This window comes from Gopherus flavomarginatus, chromosome 11 (genome assembly GCF_025201925.1).
Source record: "Gopherus flavomarginatus isolate rGopFla2 chromosome 11, rGopFla2.mat.asm, whole genome shotgun sequence".
Classification (NCBI taxonomy): domain Eukaryota; kingdom Metazoa; phylum Chordata; order Testudines; family Testudinidae; genus Gopherus; species Gopherus flavomarginatus.
The window spans coordinates 21,256,258-21,277,338 of NC_066627.1; the positions used below are offsets into that span (position 1 = coordinate 21,256,258).

The 21,081-nt window shown below is 44.1% G+C and overlaps 1 protein-coding gene across 3 annotated transcripts in view; it reads right to left on the bottom strand.

Moving 5' to 3' along the window:
* Nucleotides 1-240: 240 nt before the first annotated feature.
* RBM39 (RNA binding motif protein 39) overlaps nucleotides 241-21,081 on the bottom strand; it is a 48,715-nt gene continuing 27,874 nt past the window's right edge. For all 3 annotated transcript variants that reach the window (XM_050918628.1, XM_050918626.1, XM_050918627.1), the window contains 8 exons: nucleotides 20,604-20,669; nucleotides 19,170-19,374; nucleotides 18,934-19,011; nucleotides 15,356-15,388; nucleotides 13,367-13,442; nucleotides 13,124-13,229; nucleotides 1,331-1,409; nucleotides 241-1,251 (listed from right to left, as the gene is read on the bottom strand). In XM_050918628.1, the coding sequence (XP_050774585.1) occupies nucleotides 1,151-1,251; nucleotides 1,331-1,409; nucleotides 13,124-13,229; nucleotides 13,367-13,442; nucleotides 15,356-15,388; nucleotides 18,934-19,011; nucleotides 19,170-19,374; nucleotides 20,604-20,669 (744 nt within the window). In that variant the 3' untranslated portion in view covers nucleotides 241-1,150. The remainder of the gene's footprint in view (nucleotides 1,252-1,330; nucleotides 1,410-13,123; nucleotides 13,230-13,366; nucleotides 13,443-15,355; nucleotides 15,389-18,933; nucleotides 19,012-19,169; nucleotides 19,375-20,603; nucleotides 20,670-21,081) is intronic.

Genomic DNA, 21,081 nt, shown 5'->3' on the forward strand with positions numbered 1-21,081 from the left:
GACTCCCAGACCATGCCCCAGTCTACAAAACCTTGAAGCCTCCTCAACTATAGGGTGGTTGCGTAATTAACACATACTAGTTGTTGACATACCAACTTACACCCAGGGAGAAAATACTTTTAGAGTAATGCTAATTTCCTAGCATTCTGAAAGAGAACGTCACCATCCTCATTCTAGTTTTTCAATTTATGCTGCTTATAGCTCTAAATCAGATTGAGCTGAAAAATAAAGCTTCTGGAGGCCTTTTTAAGAGAATTTTATTTTTGAGTGGTTCTTACAAAGATTGTTGCAATATGAAAGTCATTTGTTTGATAGAAATATCAAGCTGTCTTGTCAAACACACTGAAGTAACCCAAAAATATATTTCAGAGCTCACAGAGCTTAAAAAGAGCAAAGATTATATGCAACCAGACAAAACATCTTTCTGCATTTTCTACTTATTCTTAGACTTTGATGAGTATCATTGAACTGTGCACACTATCTCTATTCAATTCAACTTTTCTCTGGAAATGCAGAGAGTGTTTTGTTTGGAACCCTAGACACACCTCACACAGTATTTACAAAGAAACTTTTACAGATACATCAATCAAAAGTTGCCATCAAGAAATAAAATGCTTGAATCCTCCCATTCTCACCAACTGTTTGGCATAAAACAAGCTGTGTAGCTGACCAAAACCAGCTCCTTCAGTAGCCTTTTGAATTCTCCATTTATACAAAACACTAAATATGTCCCTTCATAAATTCTATCAGATATTGACCTTTAGCAGAGCACCTATATTTAGTGAAATGTAAAATGTAATTCCTGCATTAAAAGAAAGGCTTGTGAAACATTAAAAATGTCATTATGTCCCATCTGCCTTTTACAGAAAATTCATTTCTATGAGCTACTTCTCAGTTCCTACAGAACACCTCAGTAAATGTACAAGAATTACAAGGCAGAACAGGAAGTCAACAGCTTTGTACACAGTGGGAATGCTAGTCAGGGAGAATGAGCACACTGCATTCCTGCTTACTCAGGTTTTATTTTTTAAAGGTAACGAGAAGTGTACACAAAATGACATTAAACCCTTTCCTTTAGTTTTATCTAAATAAAAGATAACTCAATCTTCCTCCAAAAAATAGTTATATACAAAACTGTTGAAATCCACCTTCATCGTCGAACAGGAACCAGTAGCTGGGTTGCAGTCATGGAATCAGGGAAAAGATTGTGGTATGTTGGAAGAGGAACATATGCTGCTGTAATCATTTTACCTAATCAAAAGATAAAAAGATGTTTTTAATGTCCTGAGTCTATAATGAGAACTCAGGTCTTTTAGCAGCCTTTACTCACCTGCAAACCACCTTCCATGCAATGCATTGACAGCTGCAATGGCAGCAGCGATTGAAGGGCATTTGACATACACATTGCCCTAAAATAAAATAAAAAAAACACAAAACAAGTGTTAGTCTCTGAGGTGCATGACAACTCCCCCTCCACCCCCCAATGACATTGGTTTTTCACTGTTTATGTTTAAAGAAACCTCCCACACACCTACTGGAGAACTAGCAACATCAGTGTCAGCAGGGATACTCTTAATTCTTGGGAAAAACGGTTACCCACCTTTTTTGTAACTGATCTTTGAGATGAATTGCTCATGTGCATTCCATTCTAGGTGGGTGCATGCCCACGTGCACAGTTGTTGGACACTTCTGCCTTACCGGTATCCTCAGGGTCAGCTGTGTTGTGTTCACGCGTTGCTATATCAGGCGCCAGCAGCCTTATGCCCTCTCAATTCCTTCTTGCAGGCAACTCCAACAGAGGGGCAGGGCAAGAGGGCGGGGAATAGAATGGACATGAACAACATCTCGAAGAACAACAGTTATGAAAAAGGTGGGTAGTCGTTTTTTCTTCAAGTGCTTGTTCATGTCGATTCCATTCTAGGTGACTCAAGCAGTATACATGGAAGTGGGCTTGGAGTTCACAGTCTTGTGGCTTTCAGTACTGCTCTAGCGAAGCCAGCATCATCTCGAGCTCGCTGGGTAAGCGTGTAGTGAGATGTGAACGTGTGAATGGACGATCAGGTAGCAGCTCTGCAGATACCTTGCATGGGCACTTGGGTCAGGAAGGCCGCTGATGAGACTTGCGCTCTAGTTGAGTGAACAGTGAATCACCGGCAGAGGTGCCTTCGCCTGATCATAGCAGAAATGGATGCAAGCGGTGATCCAAGATGAAATTCTCTGGGTGGACACTGCACGACCTCCAATCCTATCTGCCACCACAACAAACTACGTCGACTTGCAAAACGGAAACAAACAAAAGGAAGTATTTCTTCACACAACGCACAGTCAACCTATGGAACTCCTTGCCAGAGGATGTTGTGAAGGCCAAATCTATAACAGGGTTAAAAGTAACTAGATAAATTCATAGAGGATAGGTCCATTAATGGCTATTAGCCAGGATGGGCAGGGATGGTGTCCCTAGCCTCTGTTTGCCAGAAGCTTGGAATGAGCAACAGGGAATGGTTCACTTGATGATTACCTGTTCATTCCCTCTGGGGCACTTGGCATTGGCCACTGTCAGAAGACAGAATACTAGGCTAGATGGACCTTTGGTCTGACCTAGTATGGCCATTCTTATGTTCTACATTGAAAGGACCAAACTGTAAGAAGACTAGCATACTCCTGACATCCAGGGAGTGCAACCTATGCTCCTCCTCAGACTTGTAAGATCCGGCCAGCGCCATTGGAGACTACACCAACAGGTCCATAAGTGTGCTGAACCAGTACTGGTGATGCCAAGCTGGGCAATCAGGATGACCTTGGTCTTGTCCTGCTTGACCTTAATGAGGACCTTGTGGAGCACCGGCACCAGTGGGAAAGCATATATCAGAGCTCCAGACCACAAGAGTAGAAAGGCATCTGACAGGGAGTCCCTGTTGATCCCCCGGAACAAGCAGAACAGGTGGCACTTCCTGTTCTGGCAAGTCGCAAACAGGTCCACACCTGGGGAAACCTCCACTTCTGGAAGATCTGATTGACCACACTGGGGTGGAGAGAGAACTCGAAGCAAGATGAGAAGATTCTGCAGAGGCAATCTGCCAGAAAGTTCCTGGTTCAGGTGCACTTCAAGATGAATGGCATGCTGCACAAAGAAATCCCAGAGCCGCAGAGCTTCCTGGCAAAGGGCTGATGACCTGGCTCTGCCTTCTTTGTTGATATAGAACATTGTGGAGGTGTCGTCAGTCAGGACTTGAACCACCTTGCCTTGCAACTGGGAGCGAAAAGCCTGACAAACCACCCTGAGCTCCCTGACATTTGTGAGTTGAACGGTAGGCCCTCCCACCCCACCCCGACCAGTAGCCTTGTGTACTGAGCCCTCCCAGGTGGGGGCTCCCCATCCTAGGCCCGAGGCATCGGACACCAGAGTCAGTGATGGGGATGGGGCCACAAAGGGAACTCCCTACAAGACTGATGCAAGGTTCAGCTTCCACGCCAGAGATGCCTTAATGTGGTCCTGCACCTTGATTACCAGGTCCAGGTTGTGCCTGTTGGGGATGTAGACCGATGCCAACCACGCCTGCTGCAGGCACAGATAGAGCCAGGCAGGGCACCACATAAGTACAGGCTGCCATATGACCTAACAACTACAGGCAGGTGCGGACAGTGGTGAACATATCCCCTCACATGGGAGATTACATCTGACATGGCTCAGAAGTGGGACTCTAGAAGAAATGCCCTTGCCCACCTGGAGTCAAGAACCACCCCGATGAACTCTATCTGTTGCAATGGTACAAGGATTGACTTCTTTAATTCACGAACAGGCCCAAACTGCGGCATGTGGCTCGCACCAGACCGAGGCTGCTCTGCATGTGATCCTGTGATCTGCCCTTAACGAGCCAATCATCAAGGTAAGGGTAGACCTGGACCTCCTGGCACCTCAGTTAAGCGGCTACTGGGACCATGCATTTTGTAAAGACCCGCGGGGCCAAGGATAGGCCAAAGGAAGCACCGCAATTGAAATGGTGCTAGCCACGAAGTGAAGGAACTGCCTGTGTCCTAGGAAGATAAGAGATGGAAATAAGCGTCCCTGTCTCCCAAATCTAGGGAAGGAATGATGGAGGCCAGGGATACCATGTGAAATTTCAACTTCTTGAGGTATTAAGCTATCGCAGATCCAGAATGAGACCCCCACCCCCTTTTGCCTTCTGGATCAGGAAATAGTGGGAGTAGAACCCCTTCCCCCTCAGTTCCTGAGGGACCTCCTATGCCACCCCCAATTGCAGTAGGTTGTTTCCCTCTTGAATGAGGAGTTGCTCATGAGAAGTGTTGCTGAAGAGAGACAGGGAAGGGAGGGGTGGCCAAAAATTGGAGGGTGTAGACTGATGACATGAAGTCTAACACCCAACAGTCCTAGGTGACCCTTGACTAGGCTGAACGGAAGGGCTGGAGATAGTTGAGATAAAGGCGAGAGATCTGGGGAGCTGACTGGGATGTCACTCTTGAGCACTCCCTCAAAACAACCGCTTCTGGCCCCTGTGGTGTCTTGCTGGGCCAGGCTGCGCTGGTGAGTGGGAGGATGAAGGGTGGCAGCAGCTAAAGCCAGCGTTCCTTCTCCTTGCAGGTCCCTGCTGAGGCTACCACTGCCCTGGCAATGGGAGTGGCCCAAATGTCCTTTAGACTGTGCAGCCTTGTGTCTGTTTGGTCAGAGAACAGCCCAAGTCCATGAAACAGGAGATCCTAAATAGAGGCTTGCATCTCCTGGGACAGTCCACCAGAGCCTCTAACTCTTGGGCTGCCTCCTGGGACATGAAGTCCTTAAACTTGAAAAGGGAGTTCCACAAGTTAAAATTATAATGCCTCAAAAGGGCCTGGTAGTTTTCCACCCAGAACTGGAGACTGGCCGTGGAATAAATTTTGCATCCAAAAAGGTCCAGTTCTTGGCCTCCTTATTTTTGGGGGTGGAACTGGCCAGTCCTTGGTTGTCCTTTTTGTTGGCTGCTGACATGACCACGGGTGGGTGTTTAAGTATTCAAAATCCTTTTGTGGGGCAAAATACTTCTTTTCTGCCCTCTTGGAAGTGGGCGGGTTGGAGGACAGGGTTTGCCAGATGGTCTTGGCAATATTCAGGACCCCTTTGTGCACCAGGGGTGGACGCAAAGAGCACACCAAATAACGCGTACAATTGCTCCACCATTTCCTCCCCCTTAAGGCCCAAGTTGGCAGAGCAGCGCTTGATGCTCTCTGAAGTCATCCGGAGAGCTAGCCCAGGAAGGCCCGACCATGTCTGGAGAGGAGGATGACTCGACTACCGGGGGAGGACCCGAGGAGTTTTTATCCACTGGATAAAGGATGGGTGGGCATCCGTTCCTCCACCGCAGTGCCCATTGGTGCATCCTGCACCAAGCCTGGTGCTGACTGTGGTTTGTCAGATGCAGCGACTGAGGACTGGTGGGACTGTGACATCGGTATAATGGATATGCCCAAGGGGTTCCAATAGGGCTATTGTGTTGGCCACTGGCCCTGCTGCAAGGTCTGCATCACTACAGCAGACGCACCTTCCAGAGCCCAGTCACAATGCTGTGTAGGTGACGGGCTGAACTCCCTCTCTGTGCCAGAGAAGTCCTCTTCCTCCAGAGACCAGGGTGGGGCTGTCAAGGCTGGGGTCTGGCGGCTAACTACCACCATGGGTGACCAGTGCCTGGAATGGTCCGACCAGTGTTAGGAGTAAGGGGAGCAGCGCCGAGTTGGGGAGCATCCCCAAGGTCTTGGTGAGGGTCGACGCTAAGACGACCAGTGTCTCTTTCTAGGTGAGTCCCAGTGTGAGGGCAGAGACCAGGAACATGGTGCCAGAGACCTGTAGAAGCGAAGTGACGACTTGGGCCAATGTGGAGACCAATGGTATTGAGACACAGGGCTCTGCAGCCCTCACTTGCCTTCTGGGAGGCCCTCACAATAAGCCTGCCTTTGTGGGGAGCCTTAGCCAGGTCCATCATCGCACATGGCAACAGCGAGAGTGCCTGTTGCTCTCCAGGCACTAAGAGCTGAGCAGGCACTGACTGTGCCATCAGCCTGGGTCCCCTACCACTCCCTGGAGTTGGTGGCAGGTCCCTTACGAGGGTAGTACTCAACAAGGCAAAGCCCCCTTGTGGCTCCAGTGTGGGTGGGCAGACGGCTCAAGCAGGGTTCTTTGCCCAGTGCCCCTTAATCCGGCTTGTTCAGTGTCAAGTCCCTCTTCTTTGCCTTCTTCTTGAGCACTGGCAATGGGGAAGTGTGCCGGGAAGAGCCCGGTGACACAGGTGCGCTACATGCCATAGCCAAAATAATGGGTGCTGCATCCGGCCGTGCCAGCTTCAAGGCTGTGCAAAGATCAGCCTCCATGAAGAGGACCCTCAAGTGAATGTTGCGTTCTCTCTGTGTCTTGGGACAAAAGTTCTTACAGATGCGACACTTCTCTTTTAAGTGAGATTCCCCATGGCACTTCAAACAGCTGCCATGCAGGTCAGAGCAGGGCTTAAAACCCAGACACCTGGGCATGGCCCGCCTGGGTCAAAGTCCCTGCCGAGCTCCTAACTAACTAAAAACACTTAACTACTTACTAAACTAAACTATTTACAGCTATAGTGCAGAGATCAAGTAGAAGAAACCTCTTGCAAAGCTAGGGAAAGAGGAACTCCTTGGGCGGTAAGAAGGAACGGAGAGGGCAAAGGGCCAGCGGTGCCCGATATACCAATGCATGAGCGTGGCACTCCAGAGGGTACGACAGCCGACCCTACGGATACCGCTAAGGCAAAAGTCTCCGACAACTGTGCACGTGGGCGCGCATACACCTAAAATGGAACTGACATGAGTAAGCACTTGAAGAATGTTAACTGCTAATTCAGAACTAGCACAAAATGAAAGCTAAAATAATTGATACAGTTCATTGTAGACATGCACTACCAGATTATAACACCTCTTCAGCATGAAGATACAGTAACTCCCAAAGAAGGATCGAGACCAGGCAGTACTCAAAGCAACAAGAAGTAGCATATAACAATACACTAGCTGTGGCCTTTGCACAAAGCTTTTTACTTCAAATTTTTAAGAAGTTGCCTAACCCCTTTTCAGTTACTTCTCAGAGTACACAGTTTAAGAGCCAGACAACCCCTGCTTCAGGATAATCACTAAGTTCTACAAATTACTGCCAACATTTCAAGGATAATGCTTTAAGTTAACCTGTGAGGATGTTCTGTTGGTTTAAAAAAAATAGTAAGTTCATGGAGGATTGGCTAATAGCCACTGATGGACCTAAAGTTGTCAGGGACACAATCCTACGCTCTGGGTGCCCCTAAACCTCTGAAGCTGGGCATGGACAAAAGGCGATAGATCATTCAATTGCCCTGTTCTATTCATTCCCTCTGAAAAATCTGGCACCAACTGCTGTCAGAAGACAGGATACTGGGCTAGATGGACCATTAGTCTGACTCAGTATGGCCACTGTGTTCTCATATAAGTACATGGTTGGATTTTCACCCACAGCTCCTAATCACATCAGAGCTTCATGGGAGCTCAGTGCTTCGAAAAGTGAGGCTGCTAATATAAGCACTTCTTCACAGATGTAGGTGCCTAATTTTAGACTGGCAAAAAATGGGGATGAAAGAGACTAGGGAGAAGTGCAAGGGTCTCAGGAAGGCTTTGGAGGTGGGGTGAACAGGGTAGACTAGAGTCTTATTTGCATTAACCATGGATGAAGTTTTCTACTTACAAAATTACACACTAGTCCAGCTAATATCAAAAAAGTACAATACTTTAAAAAAAAATACAACTTCAAAAAACCCAGTGCTGGAAAGTCTGGAAACAGATAAGGGATCCCAGTCAGTTCTCTGCTGCCATATAATCTATTCTACATAGCTGAGATCATCAATGTGGCCTATGGGCCACAGCCAGCTTGCCAGAATATTTTATTTGGCCTGCCCATAGGCAGGATCACAGTCCCAGAATTATTATTTTGTTTTAAGAGCTGGTTACTGAGGACACAGTTTTAGTGAAGCTGCTAATGCCTCAGACTGTTCTACTTGGCTCCACTTTCGTAACACAGACTCCAACTCCACCCCAGCCCACCTAGCTCCAGTTACTGCATTCCCATCAGCTGATTATTTGGGAGCTGACACCCAATCAGCTTCTGGCCAAACCTCCACCCCAGCAGTGGCAGGGCACACCTCCGCCAATGGGAGGAAGAAACCAGAGCTTGGTTGCATGGCACAAAACCAGAGCCTGCGTCAATGGGGAACAGACCAGGAGCTCATAAGCTCAGTCGCAATGACACTCATTGGCCTAACCACCTCTGCCATTCACATAGGGGAAGGGCACCACCCTACCTCACCCAGCTCTGGTTACTTGCCTTGCCATTGGCTCCCAGCTCCCACAGCCAAATTGTGAACAATCCCCCTCCACCCCAGCCTTGGGCAGGCACAGCTCTGCCAGTAGAGAGTTAATAACCAGAGCTGGGTGGCTTGATGGCAGAGTGCCTTCACTGCTGGCATGATGGACGGGCCAAATTTGAGTAGCATAGAATCACAGAATATCAGAGTTGAAAATGACCTCAAGGAGTCATCTAGTCCAACCCTCTGCTCAAAGCAAGATAAATCCCCAGACAAATTTTTGCCCCAGATCCCTAAATGGCCCCCTCAAGGATTGAACTCACAACCCTGGGTTTAGCAGGCCAATGCTCAAACCACTGAGCTATCCCTTCCCACATGAGACACAGCATGTGGGCTCTGTCTCATATAGTGGAGCCCATGACTACTACAGAGCGGGGGCAAGGTCTGGGAGCAGCAGAGAAAAAAAATGTTAAGAGTTTATTTCCCATTATTCCCCAACTTCTCTGCACACTGGAAGAAATGTTAGTGAAATATTTATGTTTAAACTGTTTGGATTTGAGAGTGCTGTAAGGGGCTGTTATATTTAAGAACACTTCAGTTTTACACTCTTAATATATGGTTTACTTAATATAGGTTAACATGCTGTATTGTACCAAATGCTGTATTTGTTATGCAATATTAGCCTCTTAAAACGACGTATGGCCTGCCAAAGAGTTTTAGTGGATTTAAAACTGCCCATTCCTGCTACATAGGTTTATACCATGCTCCTCACCATAGTATCTGAGTGAGGAATCAAGGCCGTGTTTATTCCTTGACTGCATAATGCATATATTAAACACCAGAAGAGACTATTATGATAATCTGATCACCTGCATAACATAAGCCAGAAAATCTCATCTAGTAATTAAAGTCTAACCACCACATGTGGAACTACAGCATATTCCATAGGGAAATTTCAAAGGACAGAGAATCCACCATCTTCCTGGGCAGTTTGCTTCAATGGTTAATGATTTGCCTATAGCTGCTTCTTGCTTTCAAGTTTTCCCCACAAGAGGGATGCACTGGAGCCAAGCCACAGGAATCAGAGACAGAGTCTGGTAAACTAGGCTGCCTGGAGAACAATGCAGCCATCCAAGGCCAGAAGCCAGGAAAGAATATTCTGAGTGGGGCTAGACAATGACAGGAGCCAAAACCTAGGAAGAAGAGCTGGGCCATCTTGAGAACCTAGGGAAAACTCATCCCCAAAAAGTAGCAATGGATTTTACATTGGAGTATTTTCATATATGTGCCATAGCTGAGCAAGGATGGTTATGAAAGGTATTTCACAGTGACAGAATAAATTAGCACTGTAATGGAATTTGGTCCTGTTCTGCTGCAGAGCACAAGAAAAGCAATGTGATGGACACAAAAATGCCATGTAATAATCCGAGAATAGAGAGATGCAATAATTTCATGAACACTGTGAGACCTGGTCAGTGAGGTGAAGTTACTGCATTGCTGTAGTGTAGCCTCTCTCTGTATTTGCACTACTTTTCCTTGCACATGTAGGAAGGCATTTTAGTCTTGTCAAGGAAGTTGCCAGGCCATGTGAAACTTCAGAGATTCTGACTTGATTGTCAGGTTTGGATTGTAACTAAGTCTACAGTTTAGTCCCAGGTATTTTTAGTAAAAGACATGGATAGGTCACAGGCCATAAACAAAAATTCATGGTCCTTGACCTGTCCATGACTTGTACTATATACCCCTTACTAAAACTTGTGGGGGGAAGAGGGGAGAGGGTGAGAATAGTGTGTGGCCCAACACCCCCGCTGCTTCTGGGGGGCAGGCAGGGCTTGCAGGCTCCCTGCCTGGCTCTTGGAAGCAGCCAGTATGTCCCTGCGGGCCCTAGTGGAGGCGCAGGTAGAGGAGCTCTGCGCATTGCTCCTGCCCCACGCGCCTGCTCCGCAGCTCCCACTGGCCGGGAACAGCAGCCAATGGGAGTTGTGGGGGTGGTGCCTGCATGCAAAAGGAACATGCAGAGCCACATGACAAGGCCTCCACCTAGGTAAGCTCTGCCCAGAGTCCTCACTCCTCCCACACACCAACCCGCTGCCTCAGCACTGAGCCCCTTCCCGCACCCAAACTCCTGCTGCTGCTGGTGGGGGAGGGGCATGGTACCCCAAGATTGCCCCAGCAGCCGTCGGCGCGGCTGGCCTGAGGGCTGCCCAAGCTGCTTTGGCAGCCCCCAGGCCAGCCGCAACAGCCACCGCAGAAGTCACGGAGGTCCCAGAAAATCACGAAATCCATGACTTCCGTGACAGACTCACAGCTTTAATTATAGCAGATGGGGTCCCAAGCACTTCAGAATGACTCACTCCAACTACATGTAAAATCAGCACAAAGAATGCCAAATGTTAACCTGTGGTACCAGTGGAACCACATGCTTTAGTTCTGTTACTGACAGACAGGAAGGGCTATGACTTTGGGCATATGCAGATTACCCATGGCAAGACACAGGACTCATCTGCAACACTGCCACCAAAGACCAGTAGTTTGGGAATGGGACTAGACAGTGCCTGCTGTGGAGCACGAGGGGATTGGATTGAGTCTTGACCCTGGGGCATTGCACATAGGCTGGCACAAAGACAGAACAGCCTCAATTCAATACCCTCATGTGCCAGAACCAAGACAAATAAGCACATAGGTGGTTATCCTGTGTGCTGGGGAGTGTGAATTACATATCAACTTGGGCTTCAGCATGTGGGATTTCCCTCAGTGCTGGCCACAATGCTTTCTTCTTGGCATCATGGGGTTTGCGATCTTGAAACCTGAGGATGTAATGTTGCTATCTCTGGTCTGAGAGGCAGAGGTCCTGGGGAACAATGGTGCTATTTTCTTTTCCACTATACTGAGAGGGGGAAAGAGTGCCTCAGAATCAAATCCGAGACTGTATTTAGCCCAAGCTATCAAGGCCTTCTCAACACTGAAGTCCATCTTCCTTGCATCTGAAAGTGAGGCTATGGAATTGGGCCAGACTCCAGACCCATTCTGGAAGATTTCAGGGCTTCCGCCCATCAGGACGGAATAGAATCTAAACTAGTGCTTTTTTCTCAGAGCCTGAATCCCAAATGGGGAGAGAAAAGCAGCCCAGGTGACCACCTTCACCCAGACAATTCAAGCATGGGCCATTGAGGATCTGAAACAGGACAATCTTTGAATCCCACACCATTAAGTAAGCTAAATTAGTGACTAAACTAAATGGTAAAAGCCTTCCTGTTTCTGCAACTGGAAGTAAGAGGCAGGTGTCCACATCCCTTTACATAGTATCACATAGCATGCTGAGTAGCTTGAGGCAATGGGGGACGGAGGTCCTCCTAAGGTTGGCCTTAGAGGGTTCTAGCTTGTGATCTGTGCAATAATATCTGCAAGAACAGGAACCTGTGATGAATACTCAGTTCACATTTCCCTAAAAGTCTTTGTTTTAAGCTGTTTGCAAAGCCAGGCAGACCCCACTGCATCAGTTCACATTCTGTTCACTTTGGAATATTCTCTTCACAATGGTACAGGCAAGTTTTTTTTGAAGGTGATAGTTTGAATTCTGGAATGTAATTCCATGATAAGAGTGAGGTTCTGGAGTTCATGGTAGCAAAACACACATGAAATAGATCCCATGAACAGGAAAAAGCAAGATTTGGTAGGAAGTATAAATCTGGTGAGGTGACAGTAATTAACAAAAAATTGGTTGCAGGATCCAACTCTCTGTCTTATCTTCTTTTTTTTTTTTGGTGAGGCTGCAGAATTTTGTTTCCCCATACCTCCCAAGAGCTTTTCCTCAACTCTACTGAAACTATAATAGATGACAGTCGTGTTTGAGGATAAAGTGCACACTACTGCCTTTTAAACCCCCCTCCTCCAAAGTTATTCAGTAACATCTGAGTAGACTTCCCCTAACCCTACCGGACAGCAGCTCCACTGGTATAAGGGAACAAAAGTTGTAGAGTGTCCTGCACGAATATCAGCTACATTAACCCAGGTTGTTTCACTGACATAATTCAGTTCATCTTTAAATTACATTGTTAGAATCCAACTAGATTAAGTTATGCTTGGAGCTGTCCAGTCACTATCTTCAATAACTTTTCTCCTCCTCCTAAAAGGAGCAGAGATTGGTTGAAGAGTCAGCCAACATCCCCATATCAAGGGAAGGGGTTTTCGAGCAACAAATGAACCCCTGAGCACTTATGTAGAGAGAACATCCTTCCTCAAGGAGAAGGCATTAGCCCACTGTTTCCATACAGAAGGCACATCATCCCCACTGATCTTCACCAGCCAGGGACACCCCAGTCCACAAAGGAGACAACAGTTTCTGTATTGCTAAAGAATTTTACCCCGTGGTGTTAGTGTATTTTTCAGGTAGATTACAGACTGGAGTATGCTATTCAATGAACTCACAATAAATATCACCAGTCTGAAACAAACTAAAGCTACGTGGTAGAGGGGTTCTCATTACAGCCCAAATATGTATTTCTGCAATATTCTGACTGTTTTGTAGATCCACAAGAACATGGTAAACTCTGAGTGAGAAGTCTTGAAGCTACAGAAAATTGCCCATCAACGTACAAAAGTAGATAATTAAAATAATTGCTGGAGTGACTCTTGCTCAGCTGCATTCAGCAACTCAGAAGATTTTTTTAAATTAAAATATTTCTATTCATGTCAACACAATTCTAACACTTGCAAAACAGCTCTGACCGTGAGAACTTGAAAAGAGGTTCTAAAATTTGTTTAATACCTCCCACAAGACGTACCTGAGCTGAATTTTTGTCTACATAAATGTGGATAACTCCTCCATGTTTGTTACATTCCTCAATAACATCATCCTTAATTTCTGTATCCCAGCCAGCTTCTTCTTCACTGCAAAAGGAAAAATTCAAAAGTGAGAACTTGGAACAAAAACAAGACCAGACCTATAAAAAACTAATTTTCACACTAATCCCACTAAAGTCAGAAACAAATGTGTAATAAATGGAAATAGACAGCAGGTAACTTACGTTTGAGGGTTAAACATATTGGAAAGCTGGAAGCATTGTGTTGCAAGTGGTTGTACAGAAGCAGCTGCAGCCAGAACTATTTAAAGAGAAAGCGACAAGTTTTTCTGTCACGGAAGCAAAAAGTCTTTTACATGAAATTAAATTTATAAGTAAAGCTTTTTCTCTCTGTACTTCAAAATCATAGAACTACAGGACTGGAAGCAACCTCCAAAAGTCTCTAAGTCCAGTCCAGTCCCTGCGCTTTGGCAGGACTAACTAAACACAGAACATCCCTGACAGATGTTTGTCCAACCTGTTTTTATCATATTCAGTTACAACATTAATATTTTTAATCAGGTGCAGAAACCAAAGGCATAGAGAAGTGAAGTTACATGCCTAAGATTAGACAAGAAATCTACAGCAGAACTGGAAATAGAATTCACTGTGTTCAGAACCACAGTTCTTGATAAACTCCCCTCACAAAATCAAAAACAACTTACTCTTACCTGATGGTAAGAGATTTGTTAAAATAATGCTTGGGAGCCACTCTGATTAACGTGCCCAGACAAACGTGGAACCCAGACATCTACTCCTAGCCTTATGCTCTAACTAAAAAACCAACACTTCTGAATATAATTGTAATTATTACACCAACTCACAAGAAATCAAAACAAAGTGTCTGAAGGAGATGCAGTTAACTTGAAACCAATCAATTTCAAAACCTGAGTTAAAAGTAGATTCCTTGCACCATACTTTCAAGCCTTCCCAGATAATTTCTTGTTTCACAATCAAGCATTTTCCTGTATTTAATGAATCTACTCCTCTGAGGTATTATAGGAAACAGCAAGTAAAAAGCTTAGACAGCAATAAGATTTTTTTTTTTAAACCTGATTATCTCTCTTTAAAAACAAACTGGAATTCACTGACATTTGATGTACGTTAGAACATAGAAGATGCAGCATGCCACTGAAATGCATGCAGAAGACAGAATCTCAGAAATGTCCCATTTAAAAACCAGTGCAGTTTAGAACTATTAAATCTATGCCTAAATTCAGTTATTCATGATTATATTAATCAATTTAAACAAAAAGCACAAGTAACCTTATATCTCTGAAAAAGCTTTGCCTGTCCCAAGCATTCCAACAGGGAACTGCACATCCTGCAGCTCAATTTTAAGTAGAAGAGACAGTCTAATGTCTAAACCAAAAGGCAGCTCCATATAGAGACAACAGCACCATTCACACTTATGGTGATAATGGAACCATGGACAGGCAATAAAATACTCTGAAAATTCATTAATATATTTAACTAGTTATACTGTAGCAAAAATACAAAATTTGCAGTATGATAGACAGGGTTAAATAGCAGTTTAGAAAGCTTTTCTGAATAGCGAAAAGGGATGATATTAACATTTAACCTGTAAGTTACTGAATGTTACAGTACTGCGCTAGGAATGGTTACATCACAGCTTGAATAAAACCCAGCGATCAGTAGACTTTTAGTGTGGCTGACTTATAACAGCCAATTAAATAATTGCCCCATTACAATTGAAATTTACATTTTATTCAACATAAAAAAGAATAAAAAAGTTCAGGTTATCATTCTGAGGCACAACTCCCTTTCTAGGTCTGTGGAAGTTTTCAGATGAATAGTGGGGTTTTGTGACTTGCCCAAAATCATAATATATTCATGACTAATCTGGGAATAGAACCCAGGAATCCTAACTCCCAGTTCCCTTTTTCAACCACTCCCTATAAGATATATAGCTAGAAAAAAAAATTAGTAATTAAATACAGTTTAACAAGAGTTGTCTTTCTTAATAGTGCAAGATTTAGGGAGCGTCAAGAATACTAGGGTTGTCTTAGCTTTCTAAAGGCCCTATAGATACCAATAAAACAGCATTTCTGGGGTGCTGGAAGAACTTTATACACAGATGTAAAGTGCTTCTGGTGCAAAGAACCCACACTTTCAAACCTATTTGCCAACAGTTCATGTTAAATCCAACCGTACCTTCATTCTGCTGGGTAAGTCTGGTTTGCAAATCTAAAGAAAAGAATGTACAGAAAATTAAATAAAAGAACACTAAACACTAGATCTTAACTGCCCACCTAAATCTAGGTTGGGCAAGATCTTCATGCAGATATACAACACACTCACTCTACTTCTTTACACTTCTTCAGATAGGAGAATAAAGATAGCTTTGTTCCTTCTAATTTATCACATGGGAGGTGCTCAGATACTAATAACTGGGAGGGCTTATAACTACCTAGATAAATATTTTCCAAAGAAGTAATATTCAATTAATGGAGAGGAAGACGAACATGAAACTTCTCTTTGGTCCACACTCTTGCTTTACCATAATCTGTTCTTGATAAAGTACAATTTAGACACCAAAATAGTAGAGAGAGCAGTTTTAACAGGCATTATATACAAACTATTTCTGTACTAATAGTTTAATCTTCATTAGCTGAAATCTTAATGTAATTTAACAATAGAGGTTATCAATTTTCATTTAAAAAACACACACAGAAGTTTCAGCTAGCAACCTTTTCCTGTAACAGAAGTCAATGCTGAAATATTACTTTAGTGCTTTCCAAGTTCAAAATAGTTTGCAAATATCTAAGTAAGCATCAAGGCATTTTACAAATGGGGGAAATAACATTACTTTAAGCATCACTAAGGAGCACAATGCCATTGCCAGGATTAAATTTGATGTTCAAAGTACACCTCTTCAAATCAGCAGGAATGGTAAACTGTGGGCTGCAAGTGATGTAAATATAACTTCCAGCTTTCCCTCGTGCCCAGATCTTCCATTAATTCACACAACACACACACAGGGAATTGTCATACTTTAAATGTGTGAGAATGAACATTTCAGAGAAGGGTGCATGAAATCTCAGATTTTGTTTTATTTTGTTGACTAGTCAGACACTTCATTATCTCCTCATGGGACAGTTGTTGTACACCTCTAATTATTTTTGTCCAGTATCTGAAACTGGTCAATTGTGATAGGTGTCTGGGAATAGGTGACCAGAACTCACAGTGGTCTAGGCCCACATCCAGACTAACCCGCTGTATCGGCGGGTTAAAATCGATTGCTCGGGGATCAATATATCACGTCTAGTCTGGACGCGATGTATCGATCCCCGAGCGCGCTTACATCGATTCCGGAACTCCATCAACCCGGAGTTCCGGAATCGACACAGAGAGCCGCGGATATCGATCCCGCGCCGTCTGGACGGGTGAGTAACTATCTTAGAAATTCGACTTCAGCTACGTTATTCACGTAGCTGAAGTTGCGTATCTAAGATCGATTTTCCTCCCCTAGTCTGGACGTGGCCTTAAGAGAGGGATTTATATGACTAGCATTTTCTGGATTAATTTGCTCTTTCAACCTATAACCAGACAGTGCACTCATTTCCTCTATAGTCCGCCCTCATCGATACAGATATTCACTATAGGCCCATGTACCGATTAGTCTCATTTTTATGTACAAAAATGTATTAGAGTTAGACTGTAAGTAGATTTGAGGATGCATGTGTATTGTAGCCGGCTTTGTTATGACACTTGTGTGAACGAAGGCTGCTTTACCTGAGTTTTAGCGATTTCATTCATTGTAAACGCAATGGAACCACTTTTTTTTTTTTTTTTTTTTAATGTAAGAAAAGAAACCAAGAAATTCCCAGGTTTCTAAATAAATACAGATCAGCGAAGATACTCACATGACAACTATCAGGAGTGATCTGTACTATTCCTTCCCATGACCTAGTGTTCACTGCAAAGTCCCAATCCCTTTGTGATCCCTCGCATAGCTTCTCACTGCACTGGCATCCCTTCACAATGTCCCCTGATTCACAAACCAGTTAACTGCCCAAAGAAGATTAAGTCCTCATTGGTGCTGGAAGCTGTACACACTCCACTTAGGAGACCATCCAAAGGACACAAACAGACAAAGGATTGAGGGATAGAGTATTATGCAAGTAAGTGAACATGGCAATTGGCAATTTTGTTATTTTTTTGCTTTTTTAATATAACTAACTATTTTAATGGTGACAGATTGGGTGGAGGGAAAACTAGAATTGAGATAAGAGTAGGGGAATAGAAAAAAGTAAAGGGGGAAATAGACAGTCACAGTTCCTCATCTGCTTAGCCACGATCAGCAGCCAGGGTTTTCTTGGTATCACAGCCAAAGTGCATCTTGAGGAGGAGAGAGTTGAAGGGTGATATAGTAGTGGCTCTTATCTGGGAGTCTTCCCCATGAACAAGGAGCTACTTGGTAAAAAGCACTGAGATGTTTGACAGAGAAACTCACTGGATGGTAAAAAGCAGGAATGCAGATGAAATAAAGGCAGATGTCACCACTGCAGTAAGTTGCTAGATCAGTTAGGCAGGGCAAAACTAAGTTGTGAAGAATCTTAAAGATAAAGAAAAGTGTGTGTATAATGTGGAGTTGAAAGGGGAAGATAGTGGAAGGCCCTGAAGAGGGCTGATGTGGCCAGAGCAATGAGTCAGAAAGATGACCTTGGCAACGTTTTGCATGGATTTTTCAAGGGTAAGGTTGCAGCAGTCAATGCCAGACAAGAGGAGGTTGCAAATGTCAAGACATAAGAAAGAAGCATGTGGTTGAGAGATTTACATGCACAAATGGAGAGGAAAAGTTGGATCTTTAAAGCATAACACACAAGAAACTAGGTTTAGTCACGACTTGCATGTGCAAACCTAGAGGTCAGTCGAAGACATCCAAGGTTACAGACTTGAGAAGGTGGCACGATGGTATGATTGTACACCATCAGTTTGGGACTTGTTGACTTTAAACCCTGCAACTGACATCCATGAACAGGAAATGTCAAAGCATGACTATGGTAATTCCACATTAACAAGATACTACTGATCAGTGCCTAACAGCACAAAAAAAAGTTGTTTCTCCACTCCACTCAGGAATTTTGTATCGGAGAGAAGCAGTGATTGCTAAGAATTATCTAATCCAGTGGTTCTCAAACTAGGGCCGCCGCTTTTTCAGGGAAAGCCCCTGGCGGGCCGGTTTGCTTACCTGCCGCGTGCGCAGGTTCGGCCGATCACGGCTCCAACTGGCCGCAGTTCGCCACTCCAGGCCAATGAGGACTGCAGGAAGCAGCACAGGCCGAGGGATGTGCTGGCCACCCTTCCCGCAGCCCCCATTGGCCTGGAGCGGCGAACCGTGGCCAGTGGGAGCTGCAATTGGCCCAACCTGTGAACGCGGCAGGTAAACTAACCGGCCTGGCCTGCCAGGGGCTTTCCCTGAACAAGCGGCGGACCAGCTTTGAGAACCACTGATCTAATCTGTACAATGCACTAGTAAACGTGCTACAGTGTATTTGCAAAACACAGCGCAAATTGAACCACATGTCAAAATAAATTAAGAATATTTTGTGATACGTCTGTTTGCTTGTCGATTTGCAGAGTTCAATCATTCACCATGACTGGGAGCCCTGCTGTGAACTACTACAGTTTTCATGTTAAGTCACAAGATATAAAATATTTTCACCTCCCTGAAGCTATAAACATGTTAAAAATAACATGCCAAAATAAATGGATTATCAAATTCTTACCTGCCACAGCACCAAATGCTAAAGATCCACTCATCTGCAAAGCCTGTTGTGCAGCTGGGGGAATCTGCAAACCAGTACCTGTGACAAAAAGTACTAGTCTGAGTTCTTCACTTGGCAAGTGGTCTAGGAATAGAAGCTTAAGAAATCTTAGCGTTCTCAAACATTAAAGGAAGTGAAATACTTCCTACTAAGTTAACGCCAATATTTTCACATGTAATCTATATTACCACACTTACCCTCTGCAAGTCTTGCCATCAACTGTAGACGACCAGTTGTTCCCAAGTCAATTCCAGTCCTTTCCAGTTCATCACTGTCCAAAAATGAACTAGCACTGGAAGCATCAGTGCGTTCTGTTACATGACCTACTTTCATTGGCCTGCCAGCTAGCTCAAATCCATTTAGTTGTTCCAATGCTTTTTTGGCACACTCTGAATCTGAGAACTGTAGAATTATACATGGTCAGTGTCTAGCAAGTTCACAAGGTACTTTCTATCAAACGCATTATCTGTAAGAATATATATCTGAGATGCCTTTAACTTTAAAGAAGCAACTTATGGGTTTTTTGTTGGACAGAGCTAAGAAAGCACAGCAAACCCTGTTAATTACTAAACAGTATAATATTCAGCTCTGGATATTTACTTCTGCATATCTATTCAATTTTTTAATGCTCATCTTGTGTTCTAGGCATCTATTCCACAAATTAAAAATTCCAGCATAAATCAAGGCCATAGCTTCAGCTTTCCTCCAGTGAGCTGTCAAGACTACCATGAAGTCATTTTTCTTGGGTCTTGCCCGTGTCTTGAGATCTCAATTACTGTAGCATGCTTTACATGTAGTTATGGGCCAAACGAAGCTTCAGGCAGTGCAGCATGCATGTCTACTTAGCCAGGTGTTAGCCACAGCATGCACATATAAGTGACAGAGTTGTGGCGATTTCCCCCCCGTTTGTTTCCATGAACAATAATCCACAAACTCGACCAACAGCTGAAAGCTCTTCCTTCCACCATATATTGCTGTGTCATTTTAAATGCCTGATCTTAGTTTCCAGGTTTGAACATCTGGGCCTGGCTAGAAGTTGATCTCCTCAAAAAGTCCTAACCCCTGCCATTTGATTCTTCTGACAAAACCCAAGTCTGATGACCTTTGGGACTTTGTGCATGGCCTATTTCCACTCAAGCTTTTCCTTGAAGGGGTGGTGATATAGCTTACTGGGGTATTTGGTAATACTGGTCATATGTGAGCGTTTTTTGTTTTTAAATAGGGAACTTAATCTCCAATTTGTTAATTATCCATCTGTGATCGCCACAGAGACCACCAATCCAGGATTGACAAGCAGACTAAAGAGACATAGCTGCATGCCCCAAGTGTTGGAATTGTCTAAAGTGAATAAAGCATTTCTAACAGTCACTTGTGTGGCTGTAAGAGTGCTTTAAGGAGCTGCAACACAAAGAGCTAGCTCATCCTTGGAGAAAAGCAATCAAACAAAAAAGAGCTTTGTGTAACCAATCACACAGAAGCCATCTGAAGAAGTCTTCTCATCTCAGTTTAAACGCTTGATTCTGAGCAGTTTGTTTCTGCCCGGGCTCTGAAATGCTCAAGTTCAGTTAGTTGGATTTTGGGTCATCAACCTAACCCACAACTCTGCTAACTATTACAAGTTAAAATCTTACCGTAATAAATCCATATCCTTTGGAGCGTCCAGTTTCACTATCCATCATCAGCTGAATGCTTTCAATCTAAAAAATGGAAGGGGAAAAAAAAAAAAAAGACTATCACACATTACATCCCATAAAGTCCAATGAGCAGTTCAAATTAGCCTATTCCCACACAAGTTTTTCGAATACATCATAAGATATCAAACAATACAAGAACATAAAACAGCTGGAATAAACACATGGTCCATAATGGGTCTTAAAAAACTGTTGCTGGAAGTTTTACCAGCTCTGTGTTTAAGTAAAAAAAGTGTCTACATTAGCATAAAGGTAACTTGCAATTTACTAAAGGTGAGACATGCAGGGTCCTCTGTTGAGTGCACCAAACAGCCTCAGGTATATTCAATTTATTCTTTATGGATTATTTTAGACTCCTCAGTCAGCTTATGACTTCCACTCAGATGTGACCTCTTAAGCACAGGGGTTCTCAAACTGG